At 45.0% G+C, this 23,243-nt stretch overlaps 1 protein-coding gene across 7 annotated transcripts in view; it reads left to right on the top strand.

Annotated features, from left to right (window-relative positions):
- The window catches only part of LOC117962690 (protein FAM13B-like), a 39,475-nt gene that overhangs the window by 5,654 nt on the left and 10,578 nt on the right, over nt 1-23,243 (top strand). For 5 of the 7 annotated variants that reach the window (XM_058996513.1, XM_058996515.1, XM_058996512.1 and 2 more), the window contains exons 2-11: nt 4,319-4,482; nt 5,756-5,938; nt 6,934-7,146; nt 7,514-7,691; nt 8,154-8,298; nt 12,493-12,599; nt 19,759-19,800; nt 20,761-20,943; nt 21,619-21,742; nt 22,089-22,180. In XM_058996513.1, coding sequence (XP_058852496.1) covers nt 4,407-4,482; nt 5,756-5,938; nt 6,934-7,146; nt 7,514-7,691; nt 8,154-8,298; nt 12,493-12,599; nt 19,759-19,800; nt 20,761-20,943; nt 21,619-21,742; nt 22,089-22,180 — 1,343 coding nt within the window. In that variant the 5' untranslated portion in view covers nt 4,319-4,406. Of the gene's footprint in view, nt 1-2,506; nt 2,629-4,318; nt 4,483-5,755; nt 5,939-6,933; nt 7,147-7,513; nt 7,692-8,153; nt 8,299-12,492; nt 12,600-19,758; nt 19,801-20,760; nt 20,944-21,618; nt 21,743-22,088; nt 22,181-23,243 lie in introns of those variants that run through there. The other 2 variants (XM_058996514.1, XM_058996516.1) reach the window with 2 other exon arrangements.

Here is a 23,243-nt window from a genome sequence, read left to right on the forward strand (position 1 = left end):
TCTCCAGTAACAACAGATCCTGGAGCAGTGATCTCTATTTTAAAAAAGGGTTGAAGGGTTCAGCTGGGGGCGGGGCGGCTGTAGGTCCAGCGATGACGTCATGAGCAGGGTTTGCTTTATCTTTTCCTCCCTGAGTAAGTCTGTCTCTCTGCTGTGTGCCATTCTTTAGAAAGCAGGTGCTCTGACACCATTTACCTGCAAGATCAGCCCGTCCTTTGATCATCACTGGACTTGAAGTATAACGTTTCATTGATTTGATTTTTTATCAGAGGTCAGCCCCCTGGGCATTGGGGCTGCTGGCTATCTGGTGGCTATCTGGGCATTGGGGCTGCTGGCTATCTGGGCATTTTTGCATTTCTTCGCCGCTCCCGAGTCAGTGCGGGGGTGGTAGTGATGAGCTGAGCCTAAAAATAATTGGCGATTCTAAATTGGGAGAAAATGATAAACAATTGCTGACTATTAAATTTTAAAAAAAATTACGTATTGTACGTATTGGGGACGGTGAAGCTATTCAAAAAGAAAGTTGTGCGTTTGTACTTGAAGACATTTCTAAGGCAGATCATCTTTAAACCCTTGTTGTAAATTTAAAAGTTGGGGGAGGTAGAAAATGTTCAGACTAAAGCCCTCTGCAGTGTAAGCTGCTCTGCTCTCTCTGCACAGAGGTGCACATTTGTGTCGTGATGCAGCTGGTTGGTTCACACTCCGCTTCACACTTTGACCCAGCGTGGTATTTTAGGGGGCTTTGGTGTGGATATACATAGAACAGCAGAGCAGGAACTGAATCAAGACCAGAAGCAAAAAGAAGGTGTTTTCAAGTCTCTATTGCATCTATGAATACGTATTCATACAAATCCCAGAAACGTATTGTGGTGTTTTAAATACAAAGCAGTGAGGCTGGAGTGACAATCTGGGGGAAGCAGGTTACGAGATTCCTGATTGAAATTTGTAGCGTTTATTGCAGGGAAGAGTTTGTAGCTTGCGGAAGGTTTGCTCAGGGTTGCTGTCTTGATAAACACAGAGGTGCTGTACCCTGTGTAGATCACTGTTAAAGCCAGACTATTTTCACAAGCTTATTTAAATTGGACTGCGCTAGCTTGCTCTCGTTTAAATCCCATTCTTTATTGCATTACCTGTTGTCAAGCTCCTGATATCGCGGCAAACTAGTACTGCCTGTCCTCTTGCAAGCATTCTGCCAGTGGAAACAGCACTCGAAACACCCAGGGCAGACAAGGTCAGCTCGCTGAAGCTAATGCTTAAACCTGATTTCCTTTTTGGTTTTGGTTTTCTTCAAACCTGCTAGTACAGTAGGTAGATTTGTAAAAAGCAGTGCTCTTGTAAGGGAGGGGAAAATCTATTCCAGTTGTAATCGTTTTGTAAAATGATTGAACTCTGTACAGAAACTTCCGTTTGCAGAGATGAGTGTACGTTTTGTTTCTGCCATTTGTAAGCTACGTGACATTTGGCCTACTGTAAGTCTTACTGTTGAAGAAAAGCCTCTGCGTGTTCTCATGGAAACGGATGTGTGCCCTTGAAACATGCTGACCTTGTCCTCTGTGGGTTATGAATCGTCCCCAGCTGTCTCATTAATGGGGATTGTGCTTCTGCAGACCCTGCTGCAGCTAGTCTCCTATCTGTCTCAACACACTGGGGTGTTAAACCTGTCGATTAAACCTGTGCTGTACTGGGCCTCTGACATGTTGTCAAACTGGGACGACTGAGTATCATTGCTCCTGCCCTCGTTTTCAGTAAGCATCTCCATGGCATTGTCAAAGCTGTGTCGAGCGGCCGCAGTTCTGAGTATTCAGAAACGTGTTCAGCGTTTTAAAAACATGGTTTTGATGAATGCTGTTTTTTTGTTTGCCTTGTTCCTTCAGTGGGTGGAATTAGCAAAGCGATCCTGCTCATGTGAAATCAGGAAAGCACAGCAGGACCCAGCTAAACCGGAAGGCCGTTGTTTCTGCAGGAATTTGTTCACAGATCTTCAGGCAAAGCTGCCTCAGAAGGAAGGCAGGTGTCTTGGTGGTTATTATTATTTTTTTTAATTATTTTTTTTTGGATGAGAGCTGTTGATTAAGAAGTTCTGTATTAGGAAATTTCCACACTGATGATGATTATGGAGACATTAAAAAAATGCCAAGTGTTTCCACTGAAGAGTCTTGCATGGTTTGGAAATATGCACACTACCCATTCAGACTGATTCCAGATAATGTACCCATGGAATCAGGATCGTTGTTGGTTCTTGTTTCTTCAGTCCTAATGTGTTGTGTGTGTTTTCAACAAGGACTTCTCTATTACTTTGAACCAAGCTGTGACAAGAGAGTTAATTTGCATTATCTTAAAGTAATGCAAAAACCAGAAAAGTCACCAAGAGCATGAATCAGACTGGTGTAGTGCTGCTTTGCAATGGCTTTCATTTTCATGCATTTAATAAGAGTGGAATTCACTTTACTGTGCAGTAGATCTGTGGCGCTGCACCTCTGTTTTGTATATCTCGCAGTATGACTCGACTGGATTTGCCACAATGAACACAGCCGTACTGTACAGGAAGGGAAAGCTGTCAAATTCACAACAGAGCTGAGACTTTCGTTATTACATGCAAAATGAGGTCTCCACCAATTGGTTTCAATGGTAAACTTCTTTTTTTTTTTTTTTTTCCCCCCCTACATTTTTCACAATTAAAACAAAAACCAATAATATCTTGATGCACTTTGATAAAATACTAGATGTAAACACAGAAGTAAAATATAAAGACGACTATAAATGTAAATACTAAATCTACTTTTCCTTTTGAAATGAGGACGGTAGTTTAAACTTTAAGCGATTGTTTACAAAGAAGGGTTTTTTAAATATTTCATGTATAAAATACAGATTTAGAGCCTTAGTTTGGAACTAGCCCCTTGCCGGAAAATCAACCAAGTAGAAAACTTGGCTTGTGAGTCTCTGTCCCTGCTTGTTGGACACAGTGTCGTTCTGTGTTCCAGTCCCGTCTCTCTCCCTGCTTGTTGGACACAGTGTTGTTCCGTGTTCCAGTCCCGTCTCTCTCCCTGCTTGTTGGACACAGTGTCGTTCTGTGTTCCAGTCCCGTCTCTCTCCCTGCTTGTTGGACACAGTGTCGTTCTGTGTTCCAGTCCCGTCTCTCTCCCTGCTTGTTGGACACAGTGTCGTTCTGTGTTCCAGTCCCGTCTCTCTCCCTGCTTGTTGGACACAGTGTCGTTCTGTGTTCCAGTCCCGTCTCTCTCCCTGCTTGTTGGACACAGTGTCGTTCTGTGTTCCAGTCCTGTCTCTGTCCCTGCTTGTTGGACACAGTGTCGTTCTGTGTTCCAGTCCCATTCCCAGCTCCAGAACAATGCAGCCAGTGTCTGCCTGAATTCGATAGTGTAAAAGTGAGGATTAAGTCAGTGTTCTCTACAGAATGCAAACACTCAAAGCTGTCATTGAGGATGAGATAAGGACTGGATTAATGTACTCTGGTTAAGTAGCAGCGGGGATGAAATGGCAGGACAGCAATGTCTACTCTCAGTACAGTCACCTTTTAATGTGAGTTGCAAGACTGGAAAGAGCAGCTTTGACCTATTATTTATTTATTTATTTATTTATTTTAAAGAAGTCGGAGGCTTAAGATTCCAAATTGGCAATTCAATGTAGGATTCCTGCTAATGACATCGGAGAAGACGTTTGAATCTGAGAGATTAATTCATTGAACACGTGGGTGTGTGTGCACTCAAGTATGCAGTACAGAGTCAGCACACTTATTAAAAGCAGGTCAACCAAATCCACCGTCCATTACTGTACTGTTGCCAGGTGACCGAGGGTCACATGATCCGGACTCATGTGCTCCACAGAGGGAGACCTTGTGATCCAGTCCAGCAGGCCAGCGCTATGCTCTCTAGGTGCTTGCCTGCTGTACAGCACTTGATCACTGCATTGTTTCTGCTTCTGCTGAAACGGACACACTTTTTCATGTGTGTTTGGGCTTCATAAAGATTGAGCAGTGGAGCTCAGTAAGAGATGCCTGTGGTGAATAGAATGATTGTACAAAACCAGTCACCCTAATGGTGAAACCGTGCTTTTCTTTTGTGTTCCAGCATCGTTACAGAAAAGCCATTTATTATTATTATTATTATTATTATTATTATTATTATTATTTATTTATTTATTTATTTATTTATTTATTTATTTATTTATTTATTTTTTTTTTTTTTTCTGATACCATTTTAAACACATTTTGTAATAAATCTTGCAGCTGTTTTAAGAGCACAGGCTTAGTTTGTCACTGTTGACCGACACAAGCGCATCCTTTCTTCTTCATCTTTTTCAGCTTAACAACTGAAGTCCTGATCAGGATTTGCTCTTCTTCAATGAGGAACTACAGGCTCATCTTCTGCCACAACCTGAAGCAGCCTTAGATGAGCAAAGAATGCCTATTCACTGAGAGTGACTGGAGTAGACAAGCTGAACATTTGGGTGTCTGTGTGCTCAAAGGTATGTTCCCTGTTCCTTTACACACCCCCCACCCCCGACACCCCCTGATAGAAATGGGATAGAAATAGCAGGTTTTATCAGATGCATCATTTTAGGGAGGAAGACCCAATCTCAACCCATTCAGTTCAGACTCATTACAAGCCTCTAAATGAGATGTGTGACTTGTTTATTTTCTGGTTTCGTAACTCTATTGGGTGCTTTCCAGTTACGCTGGACTAGTGCAACAGCAATGCGAATGTGCCAGTGCTGCTGCTTACACTCCTGACAATTGCTCAACCTACTGCACCCTGACTGCCTTATTCCAAGCAATTACCAGTGGTTAAGTGCAAACCTGGTCATTCTATTCCCCAGTCCCAGCCGCTAGAGTCTGTGTGTGTCACACGCTGGCTGAGCACCGTTTGTGTGGTTTAGTTTCTGTAATGAATTGCACAGCTTGATCTCGTCCAGGGTTGACAGGAACCGATAGGGAAACTGATGGCAGGGTAAAGAGAGCTTTCACTGTCCAGCATTAATGAAGAGGAGAGGGGTTTGTTTTGTTTGTTTTTCCAGTAAAGGATTGATTCTCTGCTGTTTTTGATCTGAGGGCCTATGGTCAAGTGAGCTGTGTAATCTACTGCAGCTCTTGAGCATGCTGTGTGAGAGCCCTGTGCTCTACACAGCTTTGCAATTGAGAGCTACGCTTTGTGTTCTCGAGCACTTGTAATGTGTTTGTAAGCAGGGCTGACACTGACTGCTGCTATGGATAGAGTGCTGTGTGTCCGGCATGCCACCCAGTGATCCTGGGTAGATCATTTACACGCTTCATTTAGAAGCACTAGCAAGACTTGCACTAGGCTGTTAATGTATGTTTGGAATTGTAGTTTCACACTGTTCAGAAGCTGGCCTTGCAGTCCTATTAGCCAGCCCTTCATTGATTTGCATTTTGTTTAGATTATATTTAATGTGATTTTACAGAGACCCTCCTTATTCCTGATCAGTTTAACCTAAACATGTGGTGTAATTGAAAATGTACAAATCTTTGAATTTGTTGACCGCTGAATGATAGCTGTTCTATGAACAGGGTGGGGAAGTTGCATGGGCCATTCCAAGTGAAACAATAGCTTTGTTACGCACCTGCTACACCGCGCTCTTTTTCATCTTGTGGTGGTGTTGTACCCGCATGCAGCTAAAGCAGAAGCATTGCTCAGACAGCTTTGCTATGCTGACACCTGGTACCACAGTGCCAATGTAGTAAGTCGTGTCTGTTAAAGTGGGGTGTGTGCTCCTCCTCCAGAAGGAAACAGCCTTGCTGTGGAAGCTATGAGGAAGAGCCTCTCCCCTGCCCTCAGCACCTGCGACTCCCTCAGCACGGCCAGGGTATTTGGAGTTCCCCTCGAGGAGCTGCAGCAGGACGGGCAGCCTGGACAGGAGGTCCCCGTCCTGGTGAAACGCATCGTCGAGTACATCGAAGAGCACGGTGAGTGTACCATCAGAACCATTCACACGGGTCCGAGCAGCACGGCTCTGAGCACTCAGAGCAAGTGTTCTAGGCTAAATAAATCCAGTTCCCTCATCCTTGGTCTTCATAGCTCATTCATTTAAGCCCTGGGATTAGTCTGCCTGGGAGTCTTGCGCCTTAGGATTAAACCCCACGATTAACGCAGAAAGGGCTGGACCTGACCACTGTAGGTGTGCCCAGAAAGCAGTGAGAACGTGCAGCTTTTCCTCTGTCCTGTACATTGCAGAGCCGTGTGATTTTGCTTCGTTGTTATCAGTGGAATCGCTCCCCTATCTGTGTGCTTCAGGGCTGTGTACTTTACTATAAACTTGCTTCATTAGGGTTATTTGCTGTCATAAGAACTTTAATCCCCAAATCCCTGCAATTTATTTCAAATGAACGCTGAAGGGGGTAACCTAACAAGCTGCATTTCAGTTGCAGTTCAGAAATGCTTTAATAATCATTCTGGGATGTGCTCATATTCAACAGATATGTTACTAGCATAATTAGTATCAACAATGGGTCTTTTAGGAGATAAGACACGCCTTGGCTCGCCTTGTTCAGGAAAAGATTGCATGCAGACGATTTGGAGGAACTTTGCAGAACACTAATTAAACAAACAAAGAAACGACAAAAAAAAACAAAAAACACTACAGCATCCAGCCCTTTCAGGGTTAATGCACTTCCTTTTCAGATCCAGCTTTCACAGTTTGAATTAATTTGGTGGTCTCGCTCTACTACTGAAAATTGAAGCACAGTTTGGACTGATTAAATATGGGGTCCTTCCAGCAAGGCTTGAAGTGCGTTGGCTGAGCTTCTGTATTAATGTGCTGTTAATCTGATGGAATGGATTGCCTGTGCAGCACCTCTGCTGTGTGAGGCTGGTGTGCTTGGAGTGGGCACTGAGACCAGGTATTTGGTGCAGGTGGTGGCCGGTGGAGTCATGCCCCCCCCCTCTGTCTGTCTCTCCGCAGGGGGCTTGGACCTGGAGGGCCTGTTCCTGGTGAACGGGAATGCGGAGCGAGTGGAGTGGCTGCGGCAGCGCTATGAGAGCGGGGAGGAGGTCGATCTGGAGAAGGAGGCGGACCTGGCCTCTGCCGTCAGTCTGCTCCGACTGTTCCTTCAGGAGCTCCCCGAGCCCATCATCCCAGCCGCCCTGCAGGCTCACATCCTGCAGCTGTATCAAGGTACTGAGCAGAGCACCATGCCCAGGGGAATCTGTCACAGTCTCACACTGTCACACTCGCTAGCTCTTCACCTGTATCAAGGTTCTGTGCAGAGCACAACAGCGACCCCCTCCATCACACAGCTCTACCAAGGTACTCAGTCCTCACACCTTTCCCATTCTACTGGAGACCCTAAAGATGGTCTCCACACACAAATCTTGTATTGGCTGATTACCAGCCACGGTCCCCTGGCACCTACAGATTTTTTTATGCCCTGGAGCTTGGACAGCCTTGTATCTAATGTATTTATTTTCTTATCTGTTTGTGTAGTTTGCTGAATAATATGAAGGAGGTTTAAAAGGTTAACTTTGTCTTTGGTGTTTGTCAGACTTCAGCACGGAGGAGGAGCAGTCCAGAAACATGAAGTACTTCCTGCAGCAGCTCCCGCAGGCCAACTACAGCCTGCTTCGCTTCCTGTGCCGCTTCCTGTGCAGCGTGGCGTCGCTGCAGGAGGAGAGCTGGAGCGCGGGCGCCCTCGCCGCTGTCTTCGGACCCGACGTCTTCCAGTGAGCCGGCTCCTCTGCTTTTTCATCACTTGACAGCAGCTCTGGAAATTGATTTTACTTTTCTAAAATGCCCTTTTCTGAACAAAGTACCTCCCGGCACGGCTGTGAATATGAGCAAGCATTGCCCACATTCACACCTCGGAATCACAGTGGTTGAAACATTTGGACATGGGCTTGAGTGAGTCCAGCGTGGCACTTTTTAAGTCAGTGATCAAAAAGATGGCATTAGCTGTAATTCACAGTGCATGATTACTGTTCAGTGATGATAACAAATCTGTTGAGCGCGTGATGAAAGTGATCTGTGGAGACTTTCTCCTCGAGGTGGGGGGGACTAGTTTGCTTGTTTTTATTTCCATTAACAATGTTTGCTTTTGGTCCTTGTTTAAGTAAGAGCGGTTCACTCTGACTCATGCGTTAGACGTTGGAGAAGCCAGCCTGTCATTTTTCCCATTGTTGCCGCAGCATCGATACGGAAGTGGAGGACCTGAAGGAACAGGAATCAGTCGGCAGGATCTTGGCTGACCTGCTGGAGAATCAGGAGGACTTGTTTGATTGTGAAGAGGAGGATTTCTCCACTACCAATGACTACAGCTCCGTCACGGGACAAGTAAGAACTGTCTCTCTGAGCCGCGCTCACATTCTGCAAGCCACGGGGCTTCTTGCATGGATGACAACGTCGTCTTTTTTTTTTTCTTTCCACCCAAACTGCTTGACCGTTTAATACATGTCTGTGATAGAATACTTTACTTGGAGGTTTCGGCCAGATAAGAAAAGGAAAGCTAAGCGGTCAGAAAATGAAGGTAGGGTGATTGAAATGATTTGTGTTATATTTCCATTACGAGACCTGGGTCATGCTGCTATTGACCTCAACAATAAGTCCAGACTAACTGTGTCTCTTAACATTATCAGCTTGCAAACTTTTTTCACCAATCCCTTCCCAAAATGCAAAGGTTTTTTGACTTGGGATGTTTAAAAACATTTACCATTGCCCTGCTGGCTTCATCCTGGGCATGTTCACAGGCAAAGCTCCCACGTCTGTTTTTTAGCAGTTTGTTGTGTTAGAGGTTGTTGTTGATGAGAAAGCTTCCCAGGCAGGCAGGCAGGCAGGCAGACCTACACGATCAGTTACAACCTTGCTAAATGGTAATAATTTGAGCAGAGCCTGTATGTGTGAGCAGTGGTTGCATTGTGAATGGTAATAATTCTCTCCAGCAGACACATGACCCTGTTTTGCATGCACGTGTTTGTGGGGGCAGGTGTCCTCTGTCCAGCACAGTAAAGGAATTCTAGCGATGTGCTGGAGTGCCAGTCAGCCTTGCTAAAGCAAGTGGCATTTCTGTGTGAGATGGCCATGGCATGCGTGTGCATGTGCACTTTTCCTTTCGTGCCTGGAATATTGAAAATAGCTGGATGGGGGGGTGGTAGTTTTGGACACTTAATAAATATATTTTTAATTGAAACGGTTTCAGTTCATTGGTTTATGTGAGGGGAAAATGGCATCCTTATATGAGGTCACCATGCATTTGCCTCTTCCATGTGTCCCCATATACAGACTGGAGGAGGTTTTTATTGTATTTATTGTATTTCTTGCTCTTATTGTATTACTTGTATCGTAACACTTGAAATGTATTTGCTTACGATTGTAAGTCGCCCTGGATAAGGGCGTCTGCTAAGAAATAAATAATAATAATAATAATAATTTTATTTTTTATTTATTTATTTATTTTTTTATGAGGTTGCTGTGCATGAGAGGATTAAACGTGACCATGCACTGTAGTGGTGACTGTGCATCGGATTCCCCTGCAGCTTCACTGTTCTGCCCCCAGTTCTCCCCCTGCTTTACCCTGGCCCTGTTTGTTTTTCTATGAATCTCCTGTACTCCTGCTGCAGGCCTGGCTCCAGTAGTTTCATTATTACTGCATTGATTGCAGGGGGTTGCTAAGCATTGAGAGCCATGTCACCGGAAGAGACGAGCTGTAGAAATACCTGCTGCTATTATTGCACCTGGGTGTGAATGTGGAGGACGTGGCACCAAATAAGGAGACTGGCCAGGTCACTTATTGCAAAACACAGTTGCTGGGGTGACGGGTGTTTGCTTTCTGTTAATAAACTACCTGCAATTACTTGAAACGGTTAAACAGGTAAACAGCAAAACATTCTCAGTCAAGTGGAAGAGTTGTGAAGGCTTATAGTCCGTTTTGGGGTGGGGTTGCTAGAATGTTACCTTACCTAGAGTACAAATAAACAGCGTCACTATACTTCTGAGAACCTGCCATGGACACACTTGTAGTTACTGTCCCAGTAAAGCAATCCTTTCCTGGGCACAGCTTAACCTTCTCGTGCTGAGAAACCCTGATGAGAACCGTACCAGACCTGCTCAGCAGCTCCAGAGCTCCCTTTACCCAGGAAACTGACGACAGGGGATTCTGGAAAGGCACATCCCTTCCAGAGCCACAACACACTCAATAGTGCTGAATTAAGGGAATACCAGAAGAAATGGAATAAGTTCAGTGACAAACATTTAGACTACAAGTCTTCCTCTGTGTCTTCAAATGCACATTCACACACGGCGCTGTCACTTTAAACTAACAGAAGCATGAAGTCAGCCAGTCTGTGTAGTAACAGCTGTGCATCCGGATATGAATAATTAGAGCACGGTAGGGTTATCCACCCCCCCCCCCCACCCCCCTGCGTTTCCACAGCATCTCTCCACAAAGCCGTGCTGTTTTGCTTTCATTTTTGCGTAGATGCAAGGGAAGTGATCTGTCTTTTTTTATTTTCATATGCAAACCTCGGGAAAGGTTTTCTCTCGCTGCCCTTTAGTCAAGTCTCATTTCCATTTGGGCGTATGTACAAGCCGCTCCTCAGTAAACACATGCTGCACCTGTAAGACCGCTGTGTGTTGAAGCCATGTCCGATCGGTGCTAGCCCTTGCTGTGCGGTAAAGCCGTTGCTCCAGCGCTGTTGCGCGCCGTGGCTGACTGGTCAGGGCAGCTCCAGCTCAAGCCCTTTCAGTTTTGCATAAGTCCAGTATTTGAATGGCGCTCTGCATACCTTCCCTGATGCCCTTTGCCATTAGTAGTGTCTGTGATTAGTTGCACTGCCCCCTGGTGGTCTGCTGTGCGGATAGCCTTTTCCAGGCTAAAATGAGTGCAGTTTTTCCCCCCAATGACTTTTAAAAAATGTGACTGCAGACAGAAACCTTCCAGTGTTTGAGTACAGGAATCTATGACTGGTATCTATAATAAGGTTTTTGTGTCAGCTTTACATAACCACGGTATCCAATTACATCAGCTGTGTTAAGCATGGAAGTAGCAGCTCCTCTGCCGAACAAAAAACCCATTTGCAGCTCAGAATTTATATTTATACTTTTCATATGGCCTCAGGAAGAAAGCTGTGATACTGCTCTTCAGTTCACAAGGGCTTTTTCTAGGGAGAAACACAGACACAGATGAGCTTTGTTTTGCTGGTGGCGTTTTAGTTTGGTTTTTCACATGGGGAAAGTTGTGCTGTCAGTGTAGTTGTTGTGTCTGTTGTACAGTATTTGATGTGGCTGTGGTGCTTGCTGTGCCTGGCTGCTGACTCGGGGGTTGCATGCAGTGAATATGCTTCCTTCCCAAGGGGAATTCTCTCCCATGATATTAATAGGAGCGCTGGGTATAGAGATCAGTTAATGAGAGGTGCTGTGTCTAGAGGGGAGAACGTCCTGTACACATTCAGAAGTCCCTGGCATTGCTAATTGGCTTCCCTGTTAGAGAGTGTGTCTGTCCAGCTCCCATTGTTACCCACAGTAAAGCAAGGCCAGGGTAAGCCTCTGAAGCAACATGTTGGCCCTTCCTGGATCCAAGCCAGTCACCAGTGGATTCTCTGAGATTTATTCCGAGTCTGAGCCGTGTTCGTCTGCATACGTGATGAGCCATGGGCTCCTTAATCCAGTCCGGCAATATTCAGCTGGTTTCCATGGCTACACACCAGCTGGCATACAGAGGGGGGCTAGTCTGAACTAGTGGCTGAGAAAAATGAATGTCTAGACAGAAGTATTCTTTAAACTTGGCACCCAGGAGTTCTTTCCATTGAGGAGGAAAAGGAGTAGATTGTCAGGACCCTGCATGCACTTTGTGTTGTGTATTTGGGTTTATGGTAAGCCATGTAAATGAATAATCCCCAAGATGATGATTTTTCAACTAAGCAGCCCTCAGCACTACCTTATTATGACTGCCGAGGCCTGTCTTGTGTAGTCTTGCCTGTGTCTCAGTAGTTAACTACAGTTTAGTATGTTGAGCGCAACTGCAAAGTCGTTCACTTCATAAATCTGTAATCTGTGTTTCCTTTACTGCAGCAAAGAAGAAAGCCGCCAGTGTATGTCTTTGTGGAAGTCAGAGTTACAGCATTTAAATCGTAAAAGACAGATTGTGTTTTACTTTAATAGAGTGAACTGTAAACTGATCTCATAACTCTGCACCTTTAGTGGGAACTCTGCTAATAGACCTCTGCACTGAAGGGCAATGCATAAGGAGTTAAACAGGTTAAATATGCATTCAAACTTAGTGTGTAACTTGCCATATGTGTAGAAGAAGCCCCAGAGAAGCCATTAACATGGAGACACCCCTGTTTATGTATAGTTTTGTTCTGTAGCTGCTGTGTGTCAGATTGCTCTTTGCAAGCGCATCCATGCTGGGTGTACTCAGTAGAAACTGTTTCTTGTAATCTGTGACCCAAAAGGGATGTGACAGTTCACCAGGGCTGAGGGTACCTCTCCATTCCCGGGCCCTGTCTGACTGGCTGTCTGTGTCCCCTGCAGATCACGGAGCTGCTGGAAGAGGAGAAGCTGGAGCAGTGTGAGGATCTACCCCAGGACAGTGAGGACAGCCCGGAGGAATCCCAGAACGAGGACTCCGCCTCGTCCAGGTAAACAAGCCCCTCCCTCCTCCTCGCACCCAGGGCTTTCATTCCACTGCTCGCGCTTCTCCTGCTTCCTCTGCAGCCATTGCCACTAAATCAAAAAGGAGATGTAAGCAGCAACAGCAGCAAGGCCTTTGAGATTTTGTAAAGTGCACAATAACATGACGATCCGTTTAGTATTCAGGGTTTGTTTATACTGTAGAACTGAAATCTTACTTTACCTTTTAAAAGTCACTGATTCAGGTCACATACATAAGTCTGTTGCAGTTGCACAGAGGAATGTTGGCATCAAGGATTATCCATATGAGCTTGATAAGGGTTCAGGGACCTGCAGTTACTGCCGCGCAAATAAAAACCGAAGGCAATGGTAAATAACGCTATCTGTGGAACCAAATTACTTTCTATTTAGATAGGATTGAGAGGGGTTAGCATGCACTGTTTACAAATATCAATGTACTTTGGAATGTGAAATATCTAGAAGCAAGACTTGTTTCACTTACCCCTCTGATTCAAAGTGAAGCAGCTGAGATAAGCGAGGTCTGATGGGGTTTGTACAGGATGTGCTCCAGCTTTGCATTGAGATACACCAGCGCATTCGCAGTGTGTACGTTGTGATTATATTGTTTGTTCAGGAACGCTGCTGGGTCTCTTCCAAAAGCAATCATCCATGTGGTGGTTTATTTAAGATTTGTGTTTGTGGTTTCTTTTTTTTTATTTTTGCACATACCATTAATTATATTAAAAACACATTTCTAAAGGACAGAGTGGGGTCCTTACATGTGTGTCTTAATACTGTGGACTGCTTTTAACTTAGCACAGCTCAGCACTAAGTTACTGTACAGATGGGCAACTCAGGGGTAACTACAGGTAATTGTTTACTGTGAACACAGTTCTGAGGGGAGTTCTCTTTCCTAAACCAGATTAGCGGAGTGCAGCTTGGAGTGGAGATCTCTTTCCTAGACGTGCTGTTACAATTCATTTTGCCTTCCTTATACCATATGGTGCCACTTGCAGATATTAAGCTCAGGTCTCTATCTGAGTTGTTTTTCATACTGCACGGGACTCCCATCCTCCGCTTCTGCTTCTCCTGATGGGTTTGTCCTGGCCCAGTTACTCTCTGAGGATTAAGAGGATAAAGTGTATTCATCTGTAATCCACAAAGAAGAAACACACACACACAGGCACACAGGTATTAGCAGGCAGATCTGAAAGCTATGCAGTAAGATTGGCAGACATGAGCCTGTTTCAGGTAGGGACACAAAGGGTCTGGATTTCATGTTGTGCCTCTGTGCAGCTGCAGTAAAAACACACCAGTGGACAGTTAATCCGCTTTGGGTAAACTCCCAATTTCTGATGCATCGAACAATCTCACGACTGGGGACCCCGTTCCTACTCTGTGACTGGAGCGGAGAAGTGTTCAAATCACAGCAGAGGGGCTGGATCTCGCTAGAAGAACGCCCGGCTGTATCATTTGCTTTCGGATGCTATTCCGGTAGAGCACACACCAGGAAGGGGAGCTGTGTGTCTCGGCCACTTTGTGCCTCTGTTGCAACAAAAACATTCGCTGTGTAGCAATGAAAGTCGGCAGGATGAGTGACCAAATACGGGGCAGTACAAGCCAGGCTCCTCGAATGCAGCTGTTCAGCAGCTGTTCACAGGGACACATGGCTCCGCTTGATTGACTTGCCCTTCAGGTTGGTACAGCAGGAGCACTTCAGAGTGGCCAAGTGATTGTTTTCATAACTACCGGGGGGTGGGGGGCAGCTGTCGCTGGATTCAGTCTTCGCTGTCCGAACCGTCTGCTTTTCATTGGAGGATTTTCTAGGGTATTAAGATCTCGGATTGCAGGGAATTTGTGGGAGAACCACTTGTGAAAGTTACACTTCGTATATATTTAGAAACATGTTCAGCACTTTCAAATGCTGATGTGTTTTTAATTCCAGAACTAGGTGCTCGGCAAGTCAAACCAGCCTTCAGACGTACACGTGATACTGACCTTGAGTCCTGCGGTAAGCCAGGTTACCACGGCTCCTTACGAAACCCTTGCTGGCGATTTGGTGGAAACTTGAGCCTTGGAAAGATGATGCAGGAATTGAAAGCAAGCTGTCACTGGTCAAAAATAATGTAGTTAAGCATGTTCCCAAATAACTGAACAGCTAATGAGCCAGCGGCCTGTCCCTGCTGTGCACATTCTAAAACATCACATATCAGTCATCACACTGCTTTCCATGCAAGCCCAGGATGTACAAATCAGCTTGGGCTTGCTATTCGTCTCATACCCTGTGGTTATTCTCCTATTTTATTGCACTTCAGACAATCCAATAGGGGCTCTTCTGCTCATCTCAACACAAGCCCTTTTATATATACAGTAGAAGTAATTAGAAATATGTGCCATTATAAAAATAAATAATGAATTAATAGTAAAGGTCAGCTGCTGTTTCTTCTTTCACACACTGTAGTGTATAGTACACTAAGAAAGGGAAGGAGATAAGATATTTATTAACTATTAGCCAATGAGAAAATGCTACATTGATACAGAACTTGGCCGTTTTTTCACACACTAAAATGTCATTAAAAGTGATCCTGCAGCATTGAAATGTAAAATGTTTCTAAGCTCAGCACTTGCTTCACAGATGCACATACACTGAAAGATTGAGAAACAAGTCAAGCGAAATATACGCTGTAATATTTCAGTCTGCGTTGAGCTGTGGAAAGTATTTTGTGCACAGCCGTGAAGTAAACGAGTATGATAAACAGCCCCCTGGGTGAACACTGCTGCTCTGAAGCATGCTGGTGGCTCTGTCACTATGTCAGTATCCATGTGCACCTGTGTGTCAGGAAGCTGGCTGGGAGTGTGCACGCTTATTTTCCAAATGAATGTCCTCTCGGTGGTCTGTGGGCGCCCCAGAGCACTGGTCTGGTTTGTACCCCAATACAGCACTGGCTAGCCTGCCCTGACACAACTGCAGGCGCCCCAGAGCACTGACTCAGCGCCTGTATGTAGCAGCTGATGGGTCTGGGCTGCCAGGCAGACTTCTCCGAGAGGTTACTAAGAGGCACAGGGGATATATTTGGTGATGTGTGTTTAACATTGAGAGGGGCTGCTGCTGTTATTTATGAAGCTGCTTGTAACCCCACAGGCTGTTTCAGATCTTCATCTCTAATCGGTGTCCATAGACAGCGTCTCATGATTCATTCTGCCTAACATTACGGTGCACTCTTCAACGCAGCAGCAAAAACAAATCAAAGATTGAATACTGCGATCGGGCCAGACTGCTCTATGCTTGCATGGGGTGGGGGGAATAGCTGGAGGAACAGTGCTGGTCGTGTCTTGCAAGCTCATTGGCTGGCTGAGCAGTTGCATCACCCTGCCTTATATTTGACCCAGTGTCTGACGTGTTTACTGCAGCACTCTGAGCAGTGCTGAGCCCCGCACGCAGCAGCACTAGCAGTCCGGTCTGCAGTATGTACCCAGGCAGCGCTGGCGTGCAGTTTAACATATTCATACAGACCTTCTCACCTGAAAGTGCCCAGTCGGGATAACGAGAAGCCGCACAAGCCAGAATGGCCTGCCATGTTCTGCTTCACAGGTAACCCTCTCGTGTGAGGCTCTGCTCTGCTGTTTGTTTTGGTGCATGCCGTCTGTGTCGATCGATATTGCTTTTATTTATTCGTTTTCTGGCACTTGAGTACAGCCCGATTTAGGATTGTGTGTCTCTGATTGTGAAGCGCCAGGGTCAGCACTATCAGAGTGTAGCCCTTTCTTTTGTGATGGCTGTGTGTGTGTCGCAGGATCCTCTCTGCTCAACCAGTTGCTGCATGGTAGTCTCTCCAGCTTGATGCAGCTCTCCCCACAATCTAATGCAGGATGTTGAGGGAATGTTTTTTTCATTTCAGCAGTAAGAATAGACCTTTATTCACAGTGCTTGTCTGTAGTCCTGTTAGACCTTCATAAGTGTAATAACCCTGTGTGCTTTTCTTATTTATCTTCTGTATTTGTTGTAGAATCTGTTTGTTAGTTGTGGTTTTTTTTTAATGGTACAAGTCTCGGCTATCTTAGTGTTTTCTGTCCATCCTAATAAAGCATCTACACTGTTCAGTTTGCTCCCCAGTTGAGCTGGGCTGTGAAGCCGCAGTTTTCTCCTGACTGGAGAATGACGTTGTTTTCTGACAGCAATCCTGTCCAATGAAAACGGCAAGAGAAACCTTTATTGCAGGTTTTTGGCATCTGTCGCACTCTGCTGGGGAGAATTATTACGTCAGTAGAACGAGTTGCTGAAAGATATCTGACCAGCAATTTTCCAACAGAAACATTGGCAATACAGCAGTGTGTGCCTTTTAACCTGTTCTTAGCAGTTCTAATATCGCTGTGTAACGATTTCCTTTTTATTGAGTTGCTCAAACCTGGCTTATTTTGTATAATAATGATAATCCATTACTGTACCGTTTTTATTCACACTAGTAATATGATCACAGTATTATAATGCTTTAGAAAACGGGTTGGGAAAATTAACTTTCCCAGTGAAGACAGTAATCCACCTGAAAAAAATGTACACAATATACACACCTCTGGGTGCCTAAAGGTCTGGGTTTCGTCACGTCCTAATCACCACCCAGGCGTGCGTATATATATGTTTCATGGGAACCGCACGGCCCGTCGTGGTTTATACCTTGCATAAAAGTACAGCTCTTTCCTGGCCTCTAATCCCTTTATGAGCTCACTTGCACTCCAGTGCTTTGGCTGGTGATTGTTGTGTCATTCCTGTGTGCTAACAATGTGTCAATATTACAGCTCTGTAGGTCACCTTGTCCCTGGAATTCCCAAACCGTGTCTGCCCAGGGTTTACCAGTACCAGTCATGACAGTCCGTGCCTCTCCAGGGTTAAGAGGTAGATTTAAACAGTGAACTGCTTCAGGGCCTGGGTGAAAGTTCAAGCAGATCAATGAAGCAGTTTAGAGCAGGTTTGTTAAGAGCTGGACTGGAAGGGACCTCTGCTCTGCTCAAGCTCCGGGCAGGTTTTTAACAGAAAGGTACTCCTTGACCTTGGGACAAGTTATTCCCCTCACTTCTATCCCACGCTAACTAGAGTCTTTCTGCACACTGGTTGAGGGACAGCACTGTACTACCGTCATGCGCTTCCAATTGCTGACATTCTCACTGTCTCCCTTGACTGAGTTCAGTCACACGGTATGTTGTTTGGACCTTACTTCAATTAAAAAGAATTGTGAGGTGGAATTTTAAACGAGTTCCAGTTGAGAGCAATTGGTGTTCTTCAAAAACAAAATGTTACTGACTAGAGCTGCAGCAAAGTGACTGTTGGTGCTGAGCGGTCCACAGCAAACAGGTTCTGACACCCAGGTGAGCGTCGGTGGTGCTGATTGGACTAATTCACCACTCTAATTAAACAAGTGAAGAAACAGCTACTTAGATGTGTGCTGATTGATCACTATAGCCTCTGTGGAGAGCAGCAATCCGCACACATTTAAGTGGGGGGGGGGGGGGGGGGTTGTGTGTGTATTTACCCAGGCTGCGCCCTCTTTACAATGTGAAAATGCTGCAGCAGTGGAGATCGGGGAGGAAGTGGTTGCCAGGTATGTCTGGGTCTCTCTCTGGTCATATTTATAAACGGTTCCAGGAATTAGTTCTTATCGCTTCACTCACTCACCCGCTGACCCCCTCAGATCGATTTTGATTTGTTTATTTAACTCTGACCTTGGTGAGAGAGCACACTAGAGAGGGGAGAGGGAGTAGGAGCTAGGTAGATATATTCTAAGGCAACAGCTTTTAAAGTAACTTTAAAGGCATCATGGCCTCTTGGTTGGTGCTGGGACTTGGGAAGCTGGTTATCCTGAAGAGTTATAGAGCTGAGGACTGGAGGACAGTGTTTTCTAGAGCTGAAGGGCTTGTGTGAGGCTGGGACTGGAAGGCAGTGTTTTCTAGAGCTGAAGGGCTTGTGTGAGGCTGGGACTGGAAGGCAGTGTTTTCTAGAGCTGAAGGGCTTGTGTGAGGCTGGGTCTGGAAGAGGCAGTGTTTTCTAGAGCTGAAGGGCTTGTGTGAGGCTGGGTCTGGAAGAGGCAGTGTTTTCTAGAGCTGAAGGGCTTGTCTGAGGCTGGGACTGGAAGGCAGTGTTTTCTAGAGCTGAAGGGCTTGTATGAAGTCAGTTTTAGTTTGACAAACCAGCGGAAATTCAGTGAGATGGAAGCTGATGCAGTGTAATAGAGCCAACCCCGCTGTGCTGACCCCACTTCCTGTTACAACAATAACCCTGCAGTGTTTACTAATAGCCTGGGCTGACTGTGGGTTACACAGGCTGCTGTTTTATTATTTTTGAGTATAAATATCTCTGAAACAAAAGGAGGAAATGCCTCACTCTTTGGACTCATTTTGAGTGCTGCTGTTTAATCCATAAACGACTGCATTTAATATTTCAAATAAACTCCCAAAACATCTCAAAACGTTGCACCTTGTATTGAAGCTAACCTGTTCCTAAACACCCTCTTACTCAAAATGGTTTTGAATTGCTTTGGTCATTTAAAATAATACACACACACTTACAGCACAACACATGCGGGTTATAAAGTAACACAAACACCCCCAGCCCGGACCCCAGCGGTCAGAGCTGCAGAATGTTCACCCCCAGCCCACTGCATGAAGAGGCAATTCTGAGATGCTAGTGCTTGTTTAGGAGCTCAGAAAGTGTGCTGATTCATCTCGGTGTTCATATCTCTCTGGCGGTGTGTGGAACCCAGCAGCAGTGTCGTTGCAGTCTGGTTTAATAGCAATCTGGTGTAATTGGTTTTCTTTTCAGCAGCAGCCCTGCTCTCTCACCCACACCTCCGCTCGCCCGCACCATTGCAGAGAGCAAGGCTTCTAAACAGCAGGAATGGCTGCTCTGGGGTTCTCATTCAAATTAAAACAAACCCTCTCCATCTCATCCTCTCTCTGATGGAGACAGTCAGGCTGGATGCTGCCTTGCAAATGCAGACCTTCATGATATTCTGTATTAAACCATCGCGTGAGCGAGAGGCGAGCACCTTGAGGGTTTTTTTTCCCTTCTCTGTAGTCTGCAGTGAAAGCAGTTAGGGTGAAGACAGCTCCCATTGTGCTGTGCCTTTGTCTAATACAGTAGATCTCATGTGTGTTTCTCTTTCTCTTTTCTTCCAGTTCCCACATCACTCCCATCAGTATTTTGCCAGCTTCTGCAGAGTAAGTAAAGCTTTGTTTTTACTGATTGGGGAGAGCAGTACCGGTATTATATCTCATCTTAGACCATTTCTTGTGTAGCTCGTTTAGTTTGTGGTATACTATGTGATTGGATTTGTCTTTTTGATCTGTATGCACGTGTTTTATTCATACTTATTTATTATTGCCCAATATTGATTCTCTGATTTGAGTAAAGCTGAGGGAACACAAAACCACTTTTTCAGCAACAGTGACTTAAAACCTGGTTGCAGGAGACTGGGAGACCTACTCTGCTGTATCAAACCCCAAGTCAAACCTGGTGTACCGTGCACTGGCCTGAAACGCAGTCTCCTGAAACCAAGTTCCAAACCACAAAGTGACTCCGTGTTCCCTCGGCTTGACAGAGTTGTCCTAAACACTTCGAAAGTTCAATAAAGTTATCACTATTTAAAAAAAAAAAAAAAAGACAAAACAGAACCCAAGCAAGCTGTAAAATCCTCCACGTTAAGGTATCAGCTGGTCCAAAACTATCAATCTAAACAGCCTTGCTTGTTTAGTTCACATGCAATGCTGCTCTCACTTCAACGAGGAAGCTTAAACATTCCTGCGGTTTCCTTACCAGCAGATCCAAAACCAGCTTAGTCAATCGCCGAACAGACTCTGTGAGGGTAAATCATCGAAGCAGGATCTGGTTATAGTTATTATTTTTCCTTCTGTTTTAACATCTTATTAAATATTTACACAAACGCTAATATGATTCTAGTAGCATAATTAAAATTGGCAGGACTGGGCGAGTTCAGGTGATCTTAGGCAATGCTGGGAATTGGCAGTTCTAACAAAGGATTTGATGTTGACTTCAGGAGCCTGACTTAGCCAAGTGTGTGTATATATATTAGTGAAGGTGTGTGCAGTTTGAAATGGGTTGTCTTGTGCTCTTTTAGTGTGTTTGTGTCTCACGTCCATGCTCTCTGTCTCTGTCTGCAGCATCATCGAGAGGACGATCCGTGCTGCGGTGGAGCAGCATCTCTTTGACCTGCAGAGCAGCATTGAGCAGGAGATCCACAGCTATGAGAGGCAGGGAGCCGAGGAGATCCACAGCTATGAGAGGCAGGGAGCCGAGGAGACCCGCAGCTATGAGAGGCAGGGAGCCGAGGGGCTGGGGCAGGGGTGAGAGCCCTGTGCACACAGACACACACACACTGCTACACAGATAGCTGGATGCATAGATAGATAGATGGATACGGATTACAGGGTTCTTTGTTTTCACTTCCCCTTTTTGTTGTGAGCTGGGTCAGGGTCAGGGGGGAGGGTGAGGGTCAGGGTTAGGGTTAGGGTCAGGGGAAGGGTCAGGGCGAGGGGGAGGGTCAGTGTGATAACATGGCAGATATTTCCTGCTAAACAGTGGGGGAAATTAGTTGGACGGAACATATATATTCGGCATCTTTCAAATGTACACGTGTGTATTTAATGCGCTTAATAGATTGATGTATTTATCTTTCATGTAGAATCTTAAAAATAAATAAATAAATAAATAAATAAAGTTTGGAGCAGTGTAATCCTCAAAAATAAAAACAGAAAATCTGTTACATTGTTTATTATTATTGTTATTCCTCTTACATTTGAAATGAAGTTAAACTTCATAATCTCCTTTTTATGGTCAATGTATTTATTGGTTTGCTTTAAAACGTCTGTAGAAATGCTCTGATCATAACATACAGGTGGCTTGCTCCTGAGGCTGCTTCTGTCCTGATTCACTGAGCTGTGCCGAGGCTGCTAACCTGTTCAGTGCAGCTGGCCCTGCCTGACTGCTCCTCCAGCTAACACTCCTGTGTGTCATCGTAGGGAGGCTGGCACTGGACCAGTGGAGCGAGACGAGGACAGCTCCCAGCCTGGGCTTGTAGAAACACTGCCTAAAGACTGTCCAGAAGAGATGGGTGACGAGGAGGAGGAGGAGGAGAGCAGGCAGGTAAGCACGACCATCTCAGCATGCAACAGGGAGAGGAGGAGGAGGAAACTTCACTGGAAATTGTGGTTCAGTAATGTGATCCAGAACAGGAGGTATTGACATGGCAATAGCGCGTACGTGTGGGTTAGCTGATGGACAGTCATAGTATTAATAAAGCTAGTTATGACCTGGACTCCCCTACACTGGGGCTAATGCTCCAAATGGACCAAAACATATTTACAAAAGGTGTGTCTCAAGCAGTTCACGGAAAAGCAAGTCATGTTTTGCTGCTGCATGTTAGAATATTGTTCTGAGACGTGTGACGTGACAAGCTTTATTTTTATTTCTTTCTTTTTTGCCTCCCCAGGAAGTGGAGAGCGCCGCCCTGCTGGAAGGCTCTGGCAGTGACGCTGACACTGAAGCATTGGTGGAAGCTGAAAACAACATCAACACAGCCAGGTGTGTGTCGTGCAATCTGTCTGTTTTACAATGTGTAACAGCGTGCACGTATTGCATTAGAAATGAAGGGGTTTTACAGTGTGTAACAGCGTGCACGTATTGCATTAGAAATGAAGAGGTTTTACAATGTGTAACAGCGTGCACGTATTGCATTAGAAATGAAGGGGTTTTACAATGTGTAACAGCGTGCACGTATTGCATTAGAAATGAAGAGGTTTTACAATGTGTAACAGCGTGCACGTATTGCATTAGAAATGAAGGGGTTTTACAATGTGTAACAGCGTGCACGTATTGCATTAGAAATGAAGGGGTTTTACAATGTGTAACAGCGTGCACGTATTGCATTAGAAATGAAGAGGTTTTACAATGTGTAACAGCGTGCACGTATTGCATTAGAAATGAAGGGGTTTTACAATGTGTAACAGCGTGCACGTATTGCATTAGAAATGAAGGGGTTTTACAATGTGTAACAGCGTGCACGTATTGCATTAGAAATGAAGAGGTTTTACAATGTGTAACAGCGTGCACGTATTGCATTAGAAATGAAGGGGTTTTACAATGTGTAACAGCGTGCACGTATCGCATTAGAAATGAAGAGGTTTTACAATGTGTAACAGCGTGCACGTATTGCATTAGAAATGAAGAGGTTTTACAATGTGTAACAGCGTGCACGTATTGCATTAGAAATGAAGAGGTCTTACTGCTGCTGTCCTGCAGCTTCTCCACCACATGCTATGAATGAACCGCGCAGCTAGAGCCATTGGCTGTTCTGAAGTAGTTACGTTTTCAGTTTCATCCGATTTTTTTTTTTTTTTGCCATTATAAGATTTTAAAGTCATTCTTTGATGATGCAAAATAAAGTCTGTCAGTAGATTAGTGAAATTAAGATGTTTAGAGACTGCAATTCTGACCTAAAAAAAAGGCTTAAAATGATTATACAATGTTTACCTTTGTCAAAATCAGGCCAGGTAAAACATGTATGTTCCACTAAAAACAACAGTCTCGTCCTGAGGGAGGGTGCAGGAGTCCGTTTTGCTGTCTGTATATATTGCACTCCATTGCC

This window comes from Acipenser ruthenus, chromosome 22 (genome assembly GCF_902713425.1).
Source record: "Acipenser ruthenus chromosome 22, fAciRut3.2 maternal haplotype, whole genome shotgun sequence".
Classification (NCBI taxonomy): domain Eukaryota; kingdom Metazoa; phylum Chordata; class Actinopteri; order Acipenseriformes; family Acipenseridae; genus Acipenser; species Acipenser ruthenus.